The sequence below is a fragment of the Haliotis rubra genome, unplaced genomic scaffold (genome assembly GCF_003918875.1).
Source record: "Haliotis rubra isolate DU_JTF1 unplaced genomic scaffold, ASM391887v1 Scf87, whole genome shotgun sequence".
Classification (NCBI taxonomy): domain Eukaryota; kingdom Metazoa; phylum Mollusca; class Gastropoda; order Lepetellida; family Haliotidae; genus Haliotis; species Haliotis rubra.
Genome location: NW_025767601.1, coordinates 1411130 through 1428828, shown reverse-complemented (window position 1 = coordinate 1428828; position 17699 = coordinate 1411130). Strand labels below are relative to the sequence as shown.

At 36.5% G+C, this 17699-nt stretch overlaps 1 protein-coding gene across 9 annotated transcripts in view; it reads left to right on the top strand.

Annotated features, from left to right (window-relative positions):
• The window catches only part of LOC124263146 (arrestin domain-containing protein 2-like), a 103743-nt gene that overhangs the window by 70462 nt on the left and 15582 nt on the right, over positions 1-17699 (top strand). For 7 of the 9 annotated variants that reach the window (XM_046697701.1, XM_046697707.1, XM_046697702.1 and 4 more), the window contains 4 exons: positions 6831-6941; positions 8890-8925; positions 9115-9341; positions 12513-12695. In XM_046697701.1, the coding sequence (XP_046553657.1) occupies positions 6831-6941; positions 8890-8925; positions 9115-9341; positions 12513-12695 (557 nt within the window). The remainder of the gene's footprint in view (positions 1-6830; positions 6942-8889; positions 8926-9114; positions 9342-12512; positions 12696-17699) is intronic. The other 2 variants (XM_046697708.1, XM_046697709.1) reach the window with 1 other exon arrangement.

The following is a 17699-nucleotide window of genomic DNA, read 5'->3' as shown; positions in this document are numbered from 1 at the left end:
CATTAATTGTGTGATGGGGTGCACAGTCAAGTACTTTTGTTAACTGGTACTCTTGAAGGATAATGGCATTCTGAAAATAGACTTTCTCATAAATGTCAAGAAGTGGAGTATCCCAGTACTTCACAACAAATGTTATATATGGTTACTACTCACTCTTATGTCCTACATCTTACCACATACTTCAAAGTCTTGTCTTTAAAGTGTGATCTACAGGGGTCAAAGAGTTTGCGACCAAACTGTTCTTGAAATATCCATGAATTTGAAATTTTCATTTCTGGATCAGCTGAGTTGTACAGTTAACTGAGTCAAGGAGAAACTATAAAGTACACCATTGCATTTTGAATCGTGGAATGACAGGCTGTCATTCATTGGTGTTAGAGTGTGTCATATGTCCTGGGAGAAATGAGTTAACATTAAGAACAGTCTGAGTTATGAGTAAACATGATCTCACTCAGGTCGAAATCTCCTTGTGTTGGATTAGAATGTCCTGAACACTATGTAAATATTGTGTCTTCCATGGCTATTAAATAGAAATTCCAAATACTGTTTAGCTAACCTGTACTTAAGCACACTATTAAATAGAATATAAATTGAAAAGCGTGAGTGAGTGAGTTTAGTTTTATGCTGCACTCTGCAATATTCCAGCTATATGGCAGCGACAATCTGTGACAATAGTGATCAACAGCATGTGGACCAGACAATTGGGAACCGATGACATGTGTCAACCAAGCCAGCAAGCCTGACCACCCAATCCCATTAGTCGCCTCTTACGACAAGCATTAATTTGAAAAGAATCTTACAGAAAGTATAAAGTCTTTGAACAGCATTTAGAAGTGATACACATGAAGGAGCATGAATATACCTCGATACGTCGTGTTACTCAAAATAAAGAAGTTGTTCTCCATAAATTCTCATTTTTTTTCAGAAAGTGGACAGTTTGTTTGAATTAATGGTATGATAACCTTAGTACTTTAAATAGTTTTGATAATATCTTTTATTTAGATATATGTGTATGTTGCATTTTCTAAATCTTTTGATTTAATTCATTAGAAATTTGATTAAGAATATATGTTAATTTTGTATGATATTTCACAGACTATGATTATTCGTTCCTTTTTGTATAGGATTATATATATAAAGTTTATTATAAAGCAAGTATGTATGTCATATAGAAGCAACTAATGTTTGTAACGTTTCAATTCTCATGTCACTTTTATGAAGAAAAGTTTTCTTCTGTAATGATTTAAATACCCAATGATAAATCATCAGTTTGCTTGTTTACTCTGGTATAAAGTGATAGGTCATTTATAAACTTTTGTAAACTCTCTCATTATCCATGTCACCATGTCTTCTCTGCCAATTGTTTTTTATATGTTTTATTTGTGTCTGATTACCACATACGTCATACCATACATCCTCTATAGACTTAATCATGACTGGATGGGATGCAGTAGCACCACTTTGACTGCTTCTCATCTCTTGCTTTATGGCTGATGTTGCTGCACATTATGTCTCTAATAGTATCTGAAAGATTGCCTCAGATATTTATGTTCCTTACTGAAATAATGCTAATGGCCACTTTTTTATCATTATTAAAGTTTGTCCCTCAGCAAATGCTCCTTATCCTGAACTAAATGCATCCATTACATAGATTTTGATAAATTTGTGATCTTACAGCCATTGTGCAATGGATTTGAACTTTATACAATGGCCCACTGCACGAGGTGAACAAACATCTTAAGCGGGTGTAATTGATAATTCAGTGAATTGATGTTAACATGTAATGCCATAAAATTACTGTACCTTACTCTTGATGATTTTATTGAAGGTAATACTAGTCCATGCTTGGTAAGTCCACATTAAGTGGAAGCATGTCATTTTCTATATACCAAAACACTGAAACCTCTGTCTGTATAAACACAAAAATCAGTAAAAAAGCATATGTATAACTGATAATATTTGTTTCTTCTCTAGCTGTTTTTATACACAATCCATGCTCAAATTAGGGCAATCCTAGATTTTTTTATAATAATCAACACATAAGTTAGAATTAACACACCATTTGTATTTTCATCAAAATCCGAAAATGCAGTCTCAAATCAGGATAGTTTTATATCTGTTATAATGGGTTATCTGATCTAGACTTAATTGTTTGCAGGTTGCAGTCTTACTAATACTACAGTGTAGTGTTAGACAACAACCTACTGCTTCATGCAACTTGTGTGTGTTGCCAGTGCAGTAGGACACACTTTTTGTAGACACCTGTTATTAGCGCTGATTTCTAGTGATCATACAGTTTTCGCTGCTATTTTGCCTATTATCCCACTGGAATCTGATTAGAGAGAGAGAGAGATGTTATGTCACTATGTCTATGCACATTAATAAAGTCATTTGTTTCTGTTACCAGTATGTGATCTTAATATGCCTAAAGAAATGTTTTCTGGTATTTGTTTCTGTTCTAAGATCTTAACTTTCCCTCCCTTCCCTCTCACCCCACATATCCATCAGACTGAAGGAATTTTAAATTTCATACAAGATTGTGCAGAAGATGTTGATGGGGTTTGGTAAAAGTGGCATGACCTACATTGCAGGTGCTTGCGAAAGTTCAATCATTCCCTACATAACTATTACGACTGTTCTGGGACTATTTCCTAACATTGGGTCTCATCCATCACAATTCCTAGCAAACAGAAGGGATTTAGTTCTGTTGTCGGTACTGTTTGCTGTGGAATGAAAGGTGACATAGTGTTTCCATGTGTCAATATCATGCCATGTGCCATATCCACAAAACCAATTGTATTTTAGCAAAATTCAGTTGAGCGTTAAGGTACAGGAGAACCCTATTTACCATATTATATCATCGTTGCATCCTATCAATTTAAAATCCCTTCCTTATGTTGTTTTGACACCACAGACAGTGACCTAGTCTGTGTCACAGTCCCTGAACCACATTATTTTCCTTTCTGTGTAGCTCTTTATGCAATGCTAAACCCCTAAATTGAGCAAGTCTAGATTTCCTCAGCTTCAGGTTCAGGTTCAATCTCACTGGGGCTCCTTTTCAATTTGAAAAGAATTGTTTGTTTTTGTCAGAAATACATATATTCAGAGACCAAGCGTTAATCTAGTCCCATGAACATGAAGAAATCTTTCTGATGACTGTTGTTCCACCAGGAGGGGAGGATAGATCAGTATGTTTCCCACTGCTGGGAATGTATTATGGCATGAATGTACACCTGGAAACCTGTTCGTAGTGAGGTGGCAAACTGCCATGCCTATCTTTAACATTTAATATGCGAAAAACATTCTTCCATTGACCCTCCTCGCTCCACAATTTCTGTTTTGATGATGCAGTAAATGGTTTCAAATGGGATAATTCTGTTCAGGAATGCTTCCATCTTTTCCAAGCATTCCATGTATATCCAGGCTGCTTGTCTGTCATTACCTTCAAAGAGTGGTTTAATTTACCTAGCAGAATGTTAATGTCTTTATGCCATAAGGTGTGTGTTGTCAGGAAAGGTATTTTTGGTTTCACATAGGATGTTATTGTGAATACCATCTTATCATATTGCAGGTATTACACTTTGAAAGAAGAATGACAGTTTCCCAGTTAGTTATTTAGAGCGATATATGCAACTTATAGGTTAGTAGGTTAGTGCAACAAAACAAGTATTTGGACTCATGAATAATCTTTTACAGTTGCAGCAAGAATTGGGGGGGGGGGATATTTGCTTCAGTGATGATTATAGCGATTGTCTTTTGTCGTCTCTTTATACTTAAGAACATAAAATACAGCTATCATTAGACTTTTGTCATGTCTTCTTCCATTTTAAGATGTATACATAGACTCAATGCAGTTTTTAGTTCAAAATACCAGCATGTGTAGCTGTATTGTTTGTGTACATATGTCAGCTGCATTTCAGTTGCCTAAGCGTGAAGTCATTGCATCTTCAGTTAAAGTAAATAATTCAGCAACGTTTTGTATACCAGTATCTAATGTGGTGATGACATGTGTGTATATCAAGATGCTGGAGACAGTTCACTCCTTTAGAATATTTAATCTGAAGTTAAGTGATATAAATGATTAAGACAGTTAGAGTTATGAGCTCATTTATAATCTTTCAATACATTTGTTTAGAACATATCGCTCATGTCAGCTGAAAATAGACACTGTAAAATAACATTTCAATTAATTTTTACTTGAAGATTTAAATGAGTGTCATATAACTCTTACACATTTGGTCAATGAATGTTACAACATTTAAGGCCTCATTAATATTTGTAGAACAATATATGCTAAGCATGTGGAGGACATTGTCAAACTGACATGTCATATACAGAAATGATGTCCCATTTAATGCCTTATTTTGACTTGTACCATACCTTAAATTTGGCACTTTTTTAAGCTAACAATTGGCTTCCCTTTTATGTATATTTTTGATGAAGGTGACAGTTGGGGCAGCATATAGTCACCTTTTCACAAACACCTGGTATTCGATAGTGAATCATAAACACCTGCTGATGATTTAGTCAGAATTGTACAATTAACTCTGCAGAGAGTTTTGTTACTTTTCTTTGTTATTGTTAACTTCATCATGGTCCGTAATTACAGTAATTGTAGTAGGTCCATTGTAAAGCTGCCTGTATACATTTCTAGTGTAACATTTGATTCTAAAATGACTTTCTCTGTTGTATCAGAATATCTTGAGACAAAACTAATGCATGATAAAATTAAAGAATACAATTCAAATGATAAAGTAAAAATGTCAATCAGTACCAGTACCGGTATGTCAACCTACTAATGTGCAAATTATAGGTGTTGATTCAGAATGGAGCATATATAATGTATGGCATCTTGAGTTTAACAATGTGGTTGTCATTTCAGCTTTAGTCAGCTGCGTCAGTTTCGTATCTATGTTCTTGCTTTATCTGCAGATTTTTTGTTTTGCTCACAAAGAGGAAAACAATTTTCTCATTGCAGTCTTCCTCAACACTCTTATGTCAGACTGCCAACAAATTACAGCTTTCGAAATCATTCATCACAAATACCAGGTTAAACCTGTTACCAGATTGCACTTCAGAACAGCTTGAATCTTGTCAACCTTTTCACTCTTATCACACTTTACAATCAAACCGATCATTCAGGACATTGATATCATTATTAGTTTGAAAAAGATATTTATTTTGTGTTCAAAAAATGAATTTTAATTTTGACTGCTTGATTGGTGGTGGTGGAATTGGGTTTAACGTCGTGCTTGAGAATATTTCGCTCATATGACGACGTGCATGCGTGTGTATGTGTATGTGCAGCTGCTTGTACTAGCCCAGACTTAAGCTGGTTTTATAGTGCTATCCCACTGAGATACCATGCCACAGTGAAGCATGAATACCCCACTCAGACACATTATACTGACTCTGAGCCGACCAGTCCTTGTTGTACCCATTAATGCCGAGCGCCAGGCAGGGACCAACAAGTACCATATTTTAACGTCTTTTGGTATGACGCGGTCGGGGATCGAACCCGTGACCTTCCGCACTCCGGGCGGACGCTCTAACCACTACACGCTCTAACCACTACACCACGGAGGCGGTCTTTGACTGCTTGAAGCTATAGACCACACTGAGGTATTACAGGCAAACAACACTGTGCCCTGAACATAGATTTTCCAGAGAACACTATCTTTACCTAAAAGTTCAACATGAGTCAGATTGTAAAACATAAGTAGAATGGTTATTACTGCTCTGGTATCAATGATTTCAGTAAGTGGCAAATCAATGAAATTATGAAATTCACAAATTAGCGACTTGAAATTCCTGTGGAAAAAGTGGAAATGTGGACAGTCTGATGTATGGATCCATGTTAATGAGGTTCATAACAAGATAGAGATGTACAATACATATGTCATTGCAGCCCTACATGTCAGTGGTGAATCAGAGCATATTACAGTGGATAATTGGAGACTGGTTTACTCATGGAAGGATTCTCATATATATTGTGTTCAGTTCCTGTACTTTCATTGTTATACTTTTAACACAATGGGAGGAGAGAATGTTTTCTGTAAATTCTCATGTAACAAACTCTGTACATGGGCCTCACCAATATATTTGGATGGATCAAAGCTTGCTGGAGAATGCAGATCCAACAATACTACAGTTTATCAAAGTGGTCTGGCTCAAGAACAGTTTTCATGACCTTTAAATGAACTTAGTTCTTTCGACACCTGACACCTGTAGTTTTAGTTGGATGGATGACAATATTAGTCCACCATTTGATATGAAAGCATTTCCTACCCTCCAAACATTCTCACTTCTTTTATTTTAATGGTTGAAACTATTACTGACCATAAAATTTAACTGAAACTGTTCTCAAACATTGACCTTGGATGTTTCAGAGGCATATGTAGGTTTGTTTAAACACATGCATTCACAGTAAATTCCTTGTCAATTTTCTGAATGTTCATGGAGAAATATGTTTGTTTGAATGGTAAACAAGTTAATAATTTTACAAGAATAGAAACACGATTTCAAAATATTGATTTTATCAGTGTCTTATGTAGTTGCTTTCAGTGATGTTTGAGCTGTTCTTGTGCAGTAGTTTGAATATTTGGGACATAAGGATACTGGTTGTTGTAGCTTTGGATTTATAATATTGATACCATAAGTGTCATATTTGTTGTACTTTTGAATATTGCCTCTGACAATGACTTATATGAAGGATGCCTTTTCCTTGCCTAATTATGACAGCATAAGGTAGTATACGTTAATTAAACGATCAGTAACCAATACTGTAGTGAGGATGTTACCTGAAGGCTAAGTTTGGACTTTGTTTGCAGGTGTGTGTCTAGAAGCTATTGGAGAAGCCAAAGTAGAATGGATGACCTCAAGTGACATACAGGCCTCAGACGAGGAGGTGTTCAACTATACAACTGTGCTGCCAATCAAAGGTAATTGTGACAACAAGCACAAAACTCTTTCTTTGATTAGAAATCCATAGCCCATTGAATGATTCCATATACATTCATCAATAATACTGCATGTAATGTTCAAAGATTTTGCTTCCCCAAACTAATTATCATCTGATTCACCAGTGTGTCTGAAGAGGATTATCCCTGATGAATCAGGACACTCGATAGTGATCGCAGCATGTACTCAAGACATGGAGGTCATGTATCGTGAGCACTTTCTACCATGTGCTCAGCTTAGAGAAGCTGAAATGAATTAATTGAGGTTATTTACATGCATGGGAACATGTTTAATCATTGGAAGCATCAACAGGTGCACTCTTCTTGAGAATACACACTGCACTATTCAGGCCCTCGATCAGAAGAGGAACATTTTTATGGATGTATAATTGGATAATGGTCATCGGAGGCATCTTTATAACATGCTTAACTAAACAGGCTAGGCAACCTACATATTGTTTGGGATATTTTATTGAAATTGTGTGCACAGTCATTCACACAACAACATATCCCCAAAACATTCATGATCTGTGATGGGTAAGTATAAGAAGTCTTTATATTTGGAGGATCTCTTTTACCGGAAAATGTCTCAAATTCTGGTATGTAGATTTGTAATTGAAGAAATGGTGTGAATTGAAGAAATTTTAATCCAATATGATCTAGACAAAAAACATTCTGACACTCAGGTAGCAGGACTTTCCTAAATCAATTATTACAGCAGTAGTAATTAATAGTAGAATGTCTATTCAGCTTAAAATTTTGAACAGTGAACATTATACCTCTTCTGCTTTACTGCATGATGAAATACTGCATGCACAACAACCAGGAATCATGTAGGTTCTTTGATCCCAAAACCATTTTACGTCATCAGTTCTCTTAAACTGTTGGGGTTCGAGTTGTGTTGCACCGCTGGATCAAACTGTCTTTTTTTATGACCGAGATGTGTGTTCCGCCACCTGCAGAAGGCAGTCTGTGTTGATACAGTGTGATAGATCCTGCAATCTCTTCTCCTGATTAACATCATCTCAATGATGGAACCCAGCATCAGGGTAGCCCCAGAGATGATATCCTTGTCAGTGATATCTTTCACTGAGGTATAAAATAATCTTTTGATAGGAGGTGAGAAAAACCACTAAATTTGCCAAGAAAGGAATACCTTAAAGGATATAGCACTTATTCAAGTAAAAGTCTATTTTATTGATTACTACTGTTTTCATTGTTATTGTATTGACAGCTGTATCAGATTTCCCCTTTCATTAAGTTGTTCTAAAATAGTTACCGGTATGCTTCGCTATCATGGCTGGCACCTCTGTGGTGGGAAAATCCAAAGAAGATAAAGAGACCTTTTGAATTTAATATGTATGTAGCATACAAACTTCACAAAAAAGTGTCTAAGGTGCTGCACTTCATTGTACAGAGTTCTATCCCTTGGGCACACCAGGAACTTTTGATCATTGGTTTACTGTTCACCCTTATTATGTTTCTAGGTGTGTCAGCAACCCACGCGCGCTTGTTAGTTTCACCAAAATGGCACACATCTGAGATCTGCATTACATGGGGCTTTACTCCCATGTTAAGCTGACACACCTTGATATAACTGGAATACTGTCAAAAAAGCTAAACTGTCTCATGCTTATTATCATCATGTTTAGTAAGATTGAAAGTGAACAGTTTCCTCAATGAACTGAAACAGTTCATTTTCTAGGACATTTAAACTGATTGTCATCCAAAAGCTCTGAAAGTATTTTGCAATTGAAGCAAAAATATAGAAGAATGACTTTCAAAATCTGCCCAAAAATGAAATTATCATGTTAACGTTTGCCCAGCAGAGTGACTACCTAACTTAACTTGGAGCAGGAATTTGAGGGAAGGTGTTTTTGAGAGATTTATGTATTATAAGACTTAAAGCACTTTTCATAACATTTTTCAGATATTAAACTGGAACATATTCCAACAAATTTAGAAGGTGAGTGTGATCACATTAATAAATTCAAGGATCATTAAATAGCAAAATGTGATCACGTGATCATCTCTGTGGAGTATGCACTATTCAAATTAGCTGCCAGGAAATTATGCACTTTAGTCGAGTAGAATCTTAGTTGTTTTTATTGGATTAAGAAAGCAATTGATTATCACATTCTTCTTTTCCTTTCAGGTGAAAAACAAATTGATGATGAAGGATTGTTACATCCAGGATCTCATTACTTTCCATTTGAATTTGTTCTTCCATCAAAACTGCCATCTTCATTCAAGGGAAAGCATGGCAGATTGCGGTATTTCGTGAGAATGACAATTTATTCCCCTGGTGGGCCCCATCACGAAAGAACAAGTAAATTTGCTGTTATTGGAGCCCTAGACCTCAACTCTGAACCAGATTCTGCAGTAAGTGTTCATATCAGCCTGTTAAGAGTGGTCTTCTATCGCTAATAACACTGTTCAATACCAATATGGTGCTAAAACCAATGTGAAATGTGTCACTGTTTTAATCTATGAAATCAAGTAGACATCATAGTCCATCGAAATACATGTATCAGCTTTCATTTTCTCTGATATATGCAGCTGAATTTATTGTGTATCATGCTTGCATTTTTTTTCAATTCTCATGTCTAGTGGGCACAGCACTGTATATAATGAAAGCAGACTCAAGTTCTGATTTCATTTCTCAAAGCCAATAAAAATTCATTGGATTTTGGATTTTATTAAATGTTAGGTGTATTGCTTGCTCCATTTTACCAATTTAATCAATTTTGTTCAGATCCTCTGTCATGTATACTGCGAAAAGGTTGTGTGAACTGATTCACAGATTCTTGGTATATTTCACACCCTCAAGCGACAGTAGCTTGGTTTATGAATGATGAAATGATATGTCATAAATGCCATAATTTGACTCCAAATACACCAAACATAGATATTTGTGGGTTTTTTAAGTATTGTAAGTCAACAGTTTGCTGTGTGGTTTCAGGGGATTGTTTGGTCTGTCCAATGCCTAAACATTTACCGTGATTTACAAAAGTGCAACACTGAGGATTTGTTTTTAGTTTGAACTCAAGCTTGTTTCCATTAATGTCGTCGTTGTAGTTGGATTCAAAATTGTGTTCCATGTTTTGTAATATTATATATTTGACTTTGTTGTGACCATTCATTTCAATTCTGAGGTGGTGGGGTAGCCTAGTTGTAAAAGCGTTTTCTCATCACGCCGGAGCCCGGGTTTGATTCCCCACATGGGTACACTGTTTGAAGCCCTTTTCTGGTGTCCCCCGCCACGATATTGCTGGAATATTGCAAGAAGTGATGTAATACCCAACTCACTCACACAATTATTCACCTGATATCTTCATGCTATCCATTATCATCAAAAGTATACTTATATATTCATGTGGCGTAAAACTCACTCACTCATTCACATATATATTTACTCACTCACATATGCTCTAATGAACTTACTTAACCTGACCTTGAACAGGCTGCTATATTTCTCATCATAGTTATCATGTTGTGTTCAATTTTCCTCAGTAGTTATGTCAATGCTGACAGAGTCTTTGTTAACATTTCAAACTGTTTGCTACATGAGCAGATGATCTACATTGCCTTGGAAATACTTTTTACATTATATAAATGCAGCAGCTGAAATATTCCTTGTTCCATACAGTTTTACTTTCTTCTAATCTTTGCATTATTTTTGGTATTTAAACTAAATTGAATCCCTGATAAATCACATGAGGAATGCATATATGAGGTGATTGCCATGGCTGGGCTATTTTGCCAACAACCCTTTCATGAGAATATATACAGCGTTTAGAATTGTAAAGTATCTTTTCTGACGTTATCCGAATTCATAAAATTTACATTTATATTGATGTTTTGATATAATTTGTAACATCCTGTTCTCTCCTGTCAATGCTTTCATCTGAAGAAAAACGATGTTGTTTTTGATTAGATGGCATTTTTCCTCAGAATCATATCCCCAGAATAGGAAGAGTACTATATAATATATTATGGTTAAATCATGCTCAATGAAATTGTTATACCAGTGCATATTTCCTAGTTTGTAGCCATGACACTACTCATGTAGTCCCTTCAATAGCATGTTGTGAATGTAAAACTTCTATAACAAATTACTTGCCTTTTATAGACACCATGAGTAAATCACTGTGTCAGAAACCTAGTCACAAACTGCCTCACACAAATCCATTGACACGCAAGAATATTTGTTAATTTAGGTTTGTTTTGCCAGACATGTTAAATCAAGATGTATTGCTAAAGTTGTTTGCTTGTTTGTTGTTTCATACCGAACTAGACACTATTTCAGTGATATTATGGCTGATGATACTTTAATCACTTGTGTTATGTTATTGTGCCCCTTGTTTTGGTCATATTCTTTTAAATCTTTCAGCCTTTGTGTATTGATGGCTTCCTTCAATAATTTAGGAAATAATTACAGGAGTATAATGTTAGTGTTCCAGACTAAATGGGGCGGTGGGGTAGCCTAGTGGTTAAAGCGTTGTCTCATCATGCCGAAGACCCGGGTTCGAATCCCCACATGGGTACAATGAGTGAAGCCCATTTCTGGTGTCCCCCGCCGTGATATTGCTGGAATATTGCTAAAAGCGGCGTAAAACCAAACTCAGTCAGTCAGTCAGTCCAGACTAAATGATCGACTTATGATGAATTAATGCATCATAATAGTATGGCTTCTGTAGGAATTCGCAGTAGCAATCCGAATTACTAAAAACCTTCTTCTAAGGTGAGGTGAAATTGGGTTTAACGCCGTGCTTGAGAATATTTCGCTCATATGACGATGTGCATGCGTGTGTATGTGTATGTGCGGCTGCTTGTACTAGCCCAGACCTTAAGCTGGTTTTATAGTGCTAGCTCACTGGGATACCATGCCGCAGTGAAGCATGAATATCCCACTCAGACACATTATACTGACTCCGAGCCGACCAGTCCTTGTTGTACCCATTAGACCAACAAGTACCATATTTTAACGTCTTTTGGTATGACGCGGTCAGCGATTGAACCCGCGACCTTCCGCTCTCCGGATGGACGCTCTAACCACTACACCACGGAGGCAGTCACCTTCTTCTAAAACTTTGTTTGAAACTATGCGTATACTTGTACACTGGGACAAGGTTACAGACTGCATGGCAAAGAATGAATGTGTGGTTCGTATATATGAATTAACCTATTAAATTATTGTGACAAGACGTATCACTTTCAACTTCCTTCTTTAGTCTGCTTTTACATGGCTGCTTCTTGTGCTGCCATCATGGTGTAAAGACCAGGTTTGGTGACAGTCACTGGATTGTCTGGTTCAGACTCCATTGTTAACAAACAACATCATACAGCAGTAATACTGCTGATACAAATACAGACTCATGATATAGTCAGAATTGTACTATCGAATCTGCATTTTGCAGAGATTACTGATGTATATGGAAAGGGATTTGTCATTTCTATTCAGTAATGGGCAACGTGGTTCTCTATGAATGAGCCTTTTGGTGTGCAAGGTAAAACCTCCTTTGGTTGACACATCTCTCTGATTTTCTGCAGCTGCCAGTTGAGAATGACACATTTGAGGCGGTTGGATCTTGGTGCTGTGTAGCTGGCACAGTAACTGCAACACTAAGACTTGATCGGAAGGGTTACACACTTAAAGAAGCCATCCCTGTGTGGGCGGAAATAAAGAACTTAAGTACACGGAGGATAGCAGCCACACAAGTATCACTAATACAGGTAGAGTATATGTGTCTGGAGTTATATACTCTTGTATATATAGCTGTTACAGAAATACATGGTTGAAATAAACTGTGTTTGTTAGTTTAGGAGGCGTTTATGATGTACAGTTGTAAAGAAGGGAAATACAAACAACAGCATCAGTTTGACTAAAGTGTAAGGGTATTTTAAACTGTATTGTGTTTTGCATAAGTTTTACATTCTGGATCACATATCCAAAGATCTGTGTTATCGTTATTGCTACAAAGTAAAATGTTTTAAACTGTTTGAGAGGCATTCTAGAAAATGTAAGTAATGGGAATGACAAGTCTGTATGGATGATCAACTTCTTTATTGTACAATAGCGACATTTTGGTATAGATACTTGTACCATTTTCAAGCTTGAAAATGGTATAAGTATCTATACCGAAATGTCGCTATTGTACAATAAAGAAGTTGATCATCCATAAAGACTTGTCATTCCTGTAAAACGTTTTGTCTTTATGGACATCACTGAAAAGAATGAATAGGTCCACTTATTAAAGATGGGATCTATGTTAAAAACAATACACCAATAATGTTGTACATCAACTGTTGAACTATCTTTGAAAGTACTTTCTTGTAAAGTGTGTTATTTGCATAGCAAAACATTGTTACCATTCCTATTATGTACAATTATTTATTATAACCTGACTAGTTATGAACAAATTTGATAAAACAAACTTAGTTAGTTAACACAATATTAATATCAAGGTGTACATTTTATGAAAAAAGCATAATTATTTCTCTTTTTGTGATGGATGGTATTTTCAAAACAAAAAATGACAGAAGAAAACATATTTTTAGGAAAAAGCAAATTCTATCTGTCAGATTACAAAATGATAGCTTACTTTTACTGGTTTACTTACTTGTATAAATAAAGCATCTCTGCAAAGAAACAGCAACTATTCTAAAGTGTGAATGGCCTACCGGTACTCACCTGGCGAGGAAGTTAGGAAACTGGATTTAGTAGCACCTTAAGCTGATCTCTTTTTAGCAACCCGAACCAGCTTCCAATTTGCAATTATGTTGCAAACATGTAAACAAAGTGACAACAACAATGATAAGCAACTGTCATAAACTTTGCCAAAGAAAATCCAGCCTTGCAACTTAAGCAGGCAACATCTGGAAATCTTCAGCAGTGCCTTACTTTTTCTGTTCTGAGTTGAAAGAGTGTTAATTGTCTGTCGACCACTGCAATTGTCTATCAAACTTGTTTTGGCAATTTAAAGTCTGTTTTAGGGACAAGATCTGTATCTTGACAATTGGAGGAGTTTGTTCTGTTTCAGAAATGCATAAAATGCATCAATCTTGAATTATCTTTAGGATTTATGCGATGTAGGTGAGGAATTGCAAAGTCAATGTAAAAGAGTCGATGTAGGTGAGTGGTAATTGCAAACATGTTCACAGACATATGTAAACCGTATATTACCGATAAGCCCAACCCCCATGATAAGACGACCCCAAACTTGACCCTTAAAATCAGTGTCAAAATGGTATGTTTCGGTAATCGTGTTACAACTGGCAGTTAATGACATTATTCAAAGAATTCACAATCATATATTGCATCTACTCACAGATCGGGCGAAGTGTAGTTGACAGATGCAATATATTTTGTTTCTCTACATGTTGTCAAGAAACTGGCTTCATTCAACAATATTTTACCGTATTGACTGCTAGTTAACATTAACATCGGTATGTGTCAATTTAAATGAATGATGTTCACCTTCAGACATATTTTGTACTACTTATGATAGTATTACCGGTACTGCACAATTTTATTATAATTTGCATCTGTTTACTAAACCCATAAGTATGCTCTGTATGAAGACACTGATGGTGTTTACTGTATATACTTGTGAACTATGAATTCTCAATAAGAGCTTAAGTAAACCGATATGGTTTCTTAACTATGATATCAGTCTTGAAATTTATGGAATGAAATATGGAAACATAAAAATTAGTTAAATATAAGATTGCATGACATAACAGTTTTCAAAAAGATTATCTGATCAAGTGAAAATGATCATTAACCTGTTCTGATCTCAGTAATATAAGTCAACACATATCCAACAATGTTGCTGATTAGCTATCAGTGTATGAACATCTGATGGTTAGATTGCATACTACAGCTGAAGGGGTCGTTGTCGACACAGATACTACAGATATGTACCCTAGGTATGTTTCTGTATACAAACTACAGAAATGTACCTGGTACACTAAACAACAGACGAGTCCATATTCGCAACCCAAAACCGAAACCATATGTAGTTGTCCCCGTTCAACTGCTTGTGAGTTGTATTGTGCATGGCAAACTATTTGTTAGTTTGTATGCTCATTTCTCATGTAACACAATCAAAAGCATCTTATACAACAGTATGACAGTTCTGATCAAGAAGTCTTCAGCAACCCATGCTTGCCACAAAAGCGACTATGCTTGTCGTAAGAGGCGACTAACGGGATCGGGTGGTCAGGCTCGCTGACTTGGTTGACACATGCCATCGGTTCCCAATTGCTCAGATCGATGCTCATGCTGTTGATCACTGGATTGTCTGGTCCAGACTCAATTATTTACAGACCGCCCTATATAGCTGGAATATTGCTGAGTGCAGCTTAAAACTAAACTCACTCACTCACTCACTCACTCACTCACTCTGATCAAGAAAACGATGCAATATGGAATTGAATCGTGGTACGGTTAGTTTCTATTTCTGACTTTCGTTACTGTATGTGTCTGTATACAGAAACGTACCTGGGGTACACGTCTGTAGTACCCGTGCCGACTACAACCCCTTCACCCATACTAAACATTCCATTTGCACATTTTTTCTTATGACACCCATAATGTCCAATGCAGAAAACAATGATGTGGCAAGCTTTTGAGCTGACACACATGCACATGCATGGCCAAATGGTAAATCAGCATTACCACCTGCAGCCTTGTGATGCTATGCTGCCAAGGCAGCCAGTCAGCACATTCTAAAAAAAGGCAATGTAGTTTGATGTCTTAAACACCCCAACAGTGTGCTGCTCTCTTTATCTACAGGAGTCATGTTTTTCTTGGAGTTGTGATCAAGCATTACAGCTACTGCTATGGTTAATGAAGACTCTCGTTTAACTCTCCTTCCCCTTACCCAGTGGTCGTGAAGGATGATTGCATTTACACATACCTGTCCTCAGGTGAAAATCATTATGATCTACAACCACCTTCAAGGTGAACATTCTTCTCCATGGGTTCTTCATGTCCTTCCTTTGTGGCTGGAGCTTCCAGTTGTGGAAAATAACATATTGGAATTTTACAAATGAAAAGTAAACAAGTTGTATGTTTGTAACCCTAAAAAGATGCTTCATTTTCAGGAAAAATATTTGTTATATATGTTTTTCAGGGATAATTCAGAGCACATGATAACTGGAAATCTTATATTTCCTGTCCGATAACAAACGCTATGTAAGGTGTTATCTTTCATGATGAATTAGTTGTATTGTCAGATAAAGTGAATACACTCATGAAGTAATAACAAGGACTTTGATGTTTTAGATGACTGACTGACTGAGTATGGTTTTATGCCGTTTTTAGCAATATTCCAGCAATATCACGGCAGGGGACACCAGAAATGGGCTTCACAAATTGTAGCCATGTGGGGAATCGAACCCGGGCCTTCGGCGTGACGAGCGAACGCCTTAACCCCTAGGCTACCCCACCGCCCCTGTTTTAGATGAAATAAATGTTACATGAAATAATGCTCATACTGGTTAGTGTTAGCTTTGTTGGAATCTTATTTGTCACTGAAAATATTGTTCCTTTTCTTGTAAGAATAATACATTCATTAATGAAGCATCAGTATTGGAAATGCATCATTTTGTCATATCCAAGAACATGAAATCAGGACAGGATAAGAGCATATCAGAAAGTGCAGTGGTATGTCATACAAAGCTGTATGTTATTAGCTGATGATGGCTTCAGTCCAGGCACAGAAGGGAACAGGTGCTCTTTGGCAGTGTTTGGCAGCACCCACACAAGTGAACAATATAAGTGCACAAGTTGAATAGGTTGTGGAATGTTGAAATCTAGGAGTGTTCAAAGTCAAGGTCTGCCTGTTCCAGTTCCTCATTTTCCTCCCAAAAGCATATATATTTCTGATTATATCTCTAGCTAAAGCTGATCATTCTATCTTCCAAACTAATGTGATAATATCAGTTATACCTTTGTATTTATGTGTGCCTTTGTCTTGCAGTATATGAATGAATTGGAAGGAACGGCCAATATCATCAAAGTTCTTGTTTTTAATCTGCATTTTTCTCATCATTGTGAACAGTACATCATTTAAATACTAAAGTTCTACAGTAATCACAGCTTAGCATACATCAACTCATGTTGTATTTTCTAATTTTGGTAGCTAATGTACCTTTTGCACATGATATATTAAAAGACAGGTAGAATATAAATGAAAGTAGATACTGATACTGTTTAGACACTGCCCCAGATGTGAAGTCATTGACTGTGGTATGACAACAGCCCTCTGTGTTACTTTGTCCAGCGCCGAATGGCTGGAATGCATGAAGTAACATGAGAAATTATTTGATGATGGGATATGGTCTTATATTTAATATATTATTCATCAATTATGTTTTCTTCTCATCATACCCGTGAAGGTCCAGGTTAGAATGAACCTTCAGTAACCCTTGCTTGCCGTAAGAGGCGACTAATGGGATCGGGTGGTCAGACTTGCTGGCTTGGTTGACACATGTCATCGGTTTCCAATTGCGCAGATCGATGCTCATGCTGTCATCACTGGATTGTCTGGTCCAGACTCTATTATTTACAGACTGCCGCCATATAGCTGGAATATTGATGAGTGCGGAGTAAAACTAAACTCAATCACTCACTCACTCACTTTTCATCATTATGTTTGGACTTTAACAAAACTATGTCTTGTAACAATCATTGGCTGGGGATGTTTAGTTATATATTCTTTCCATAAAAAC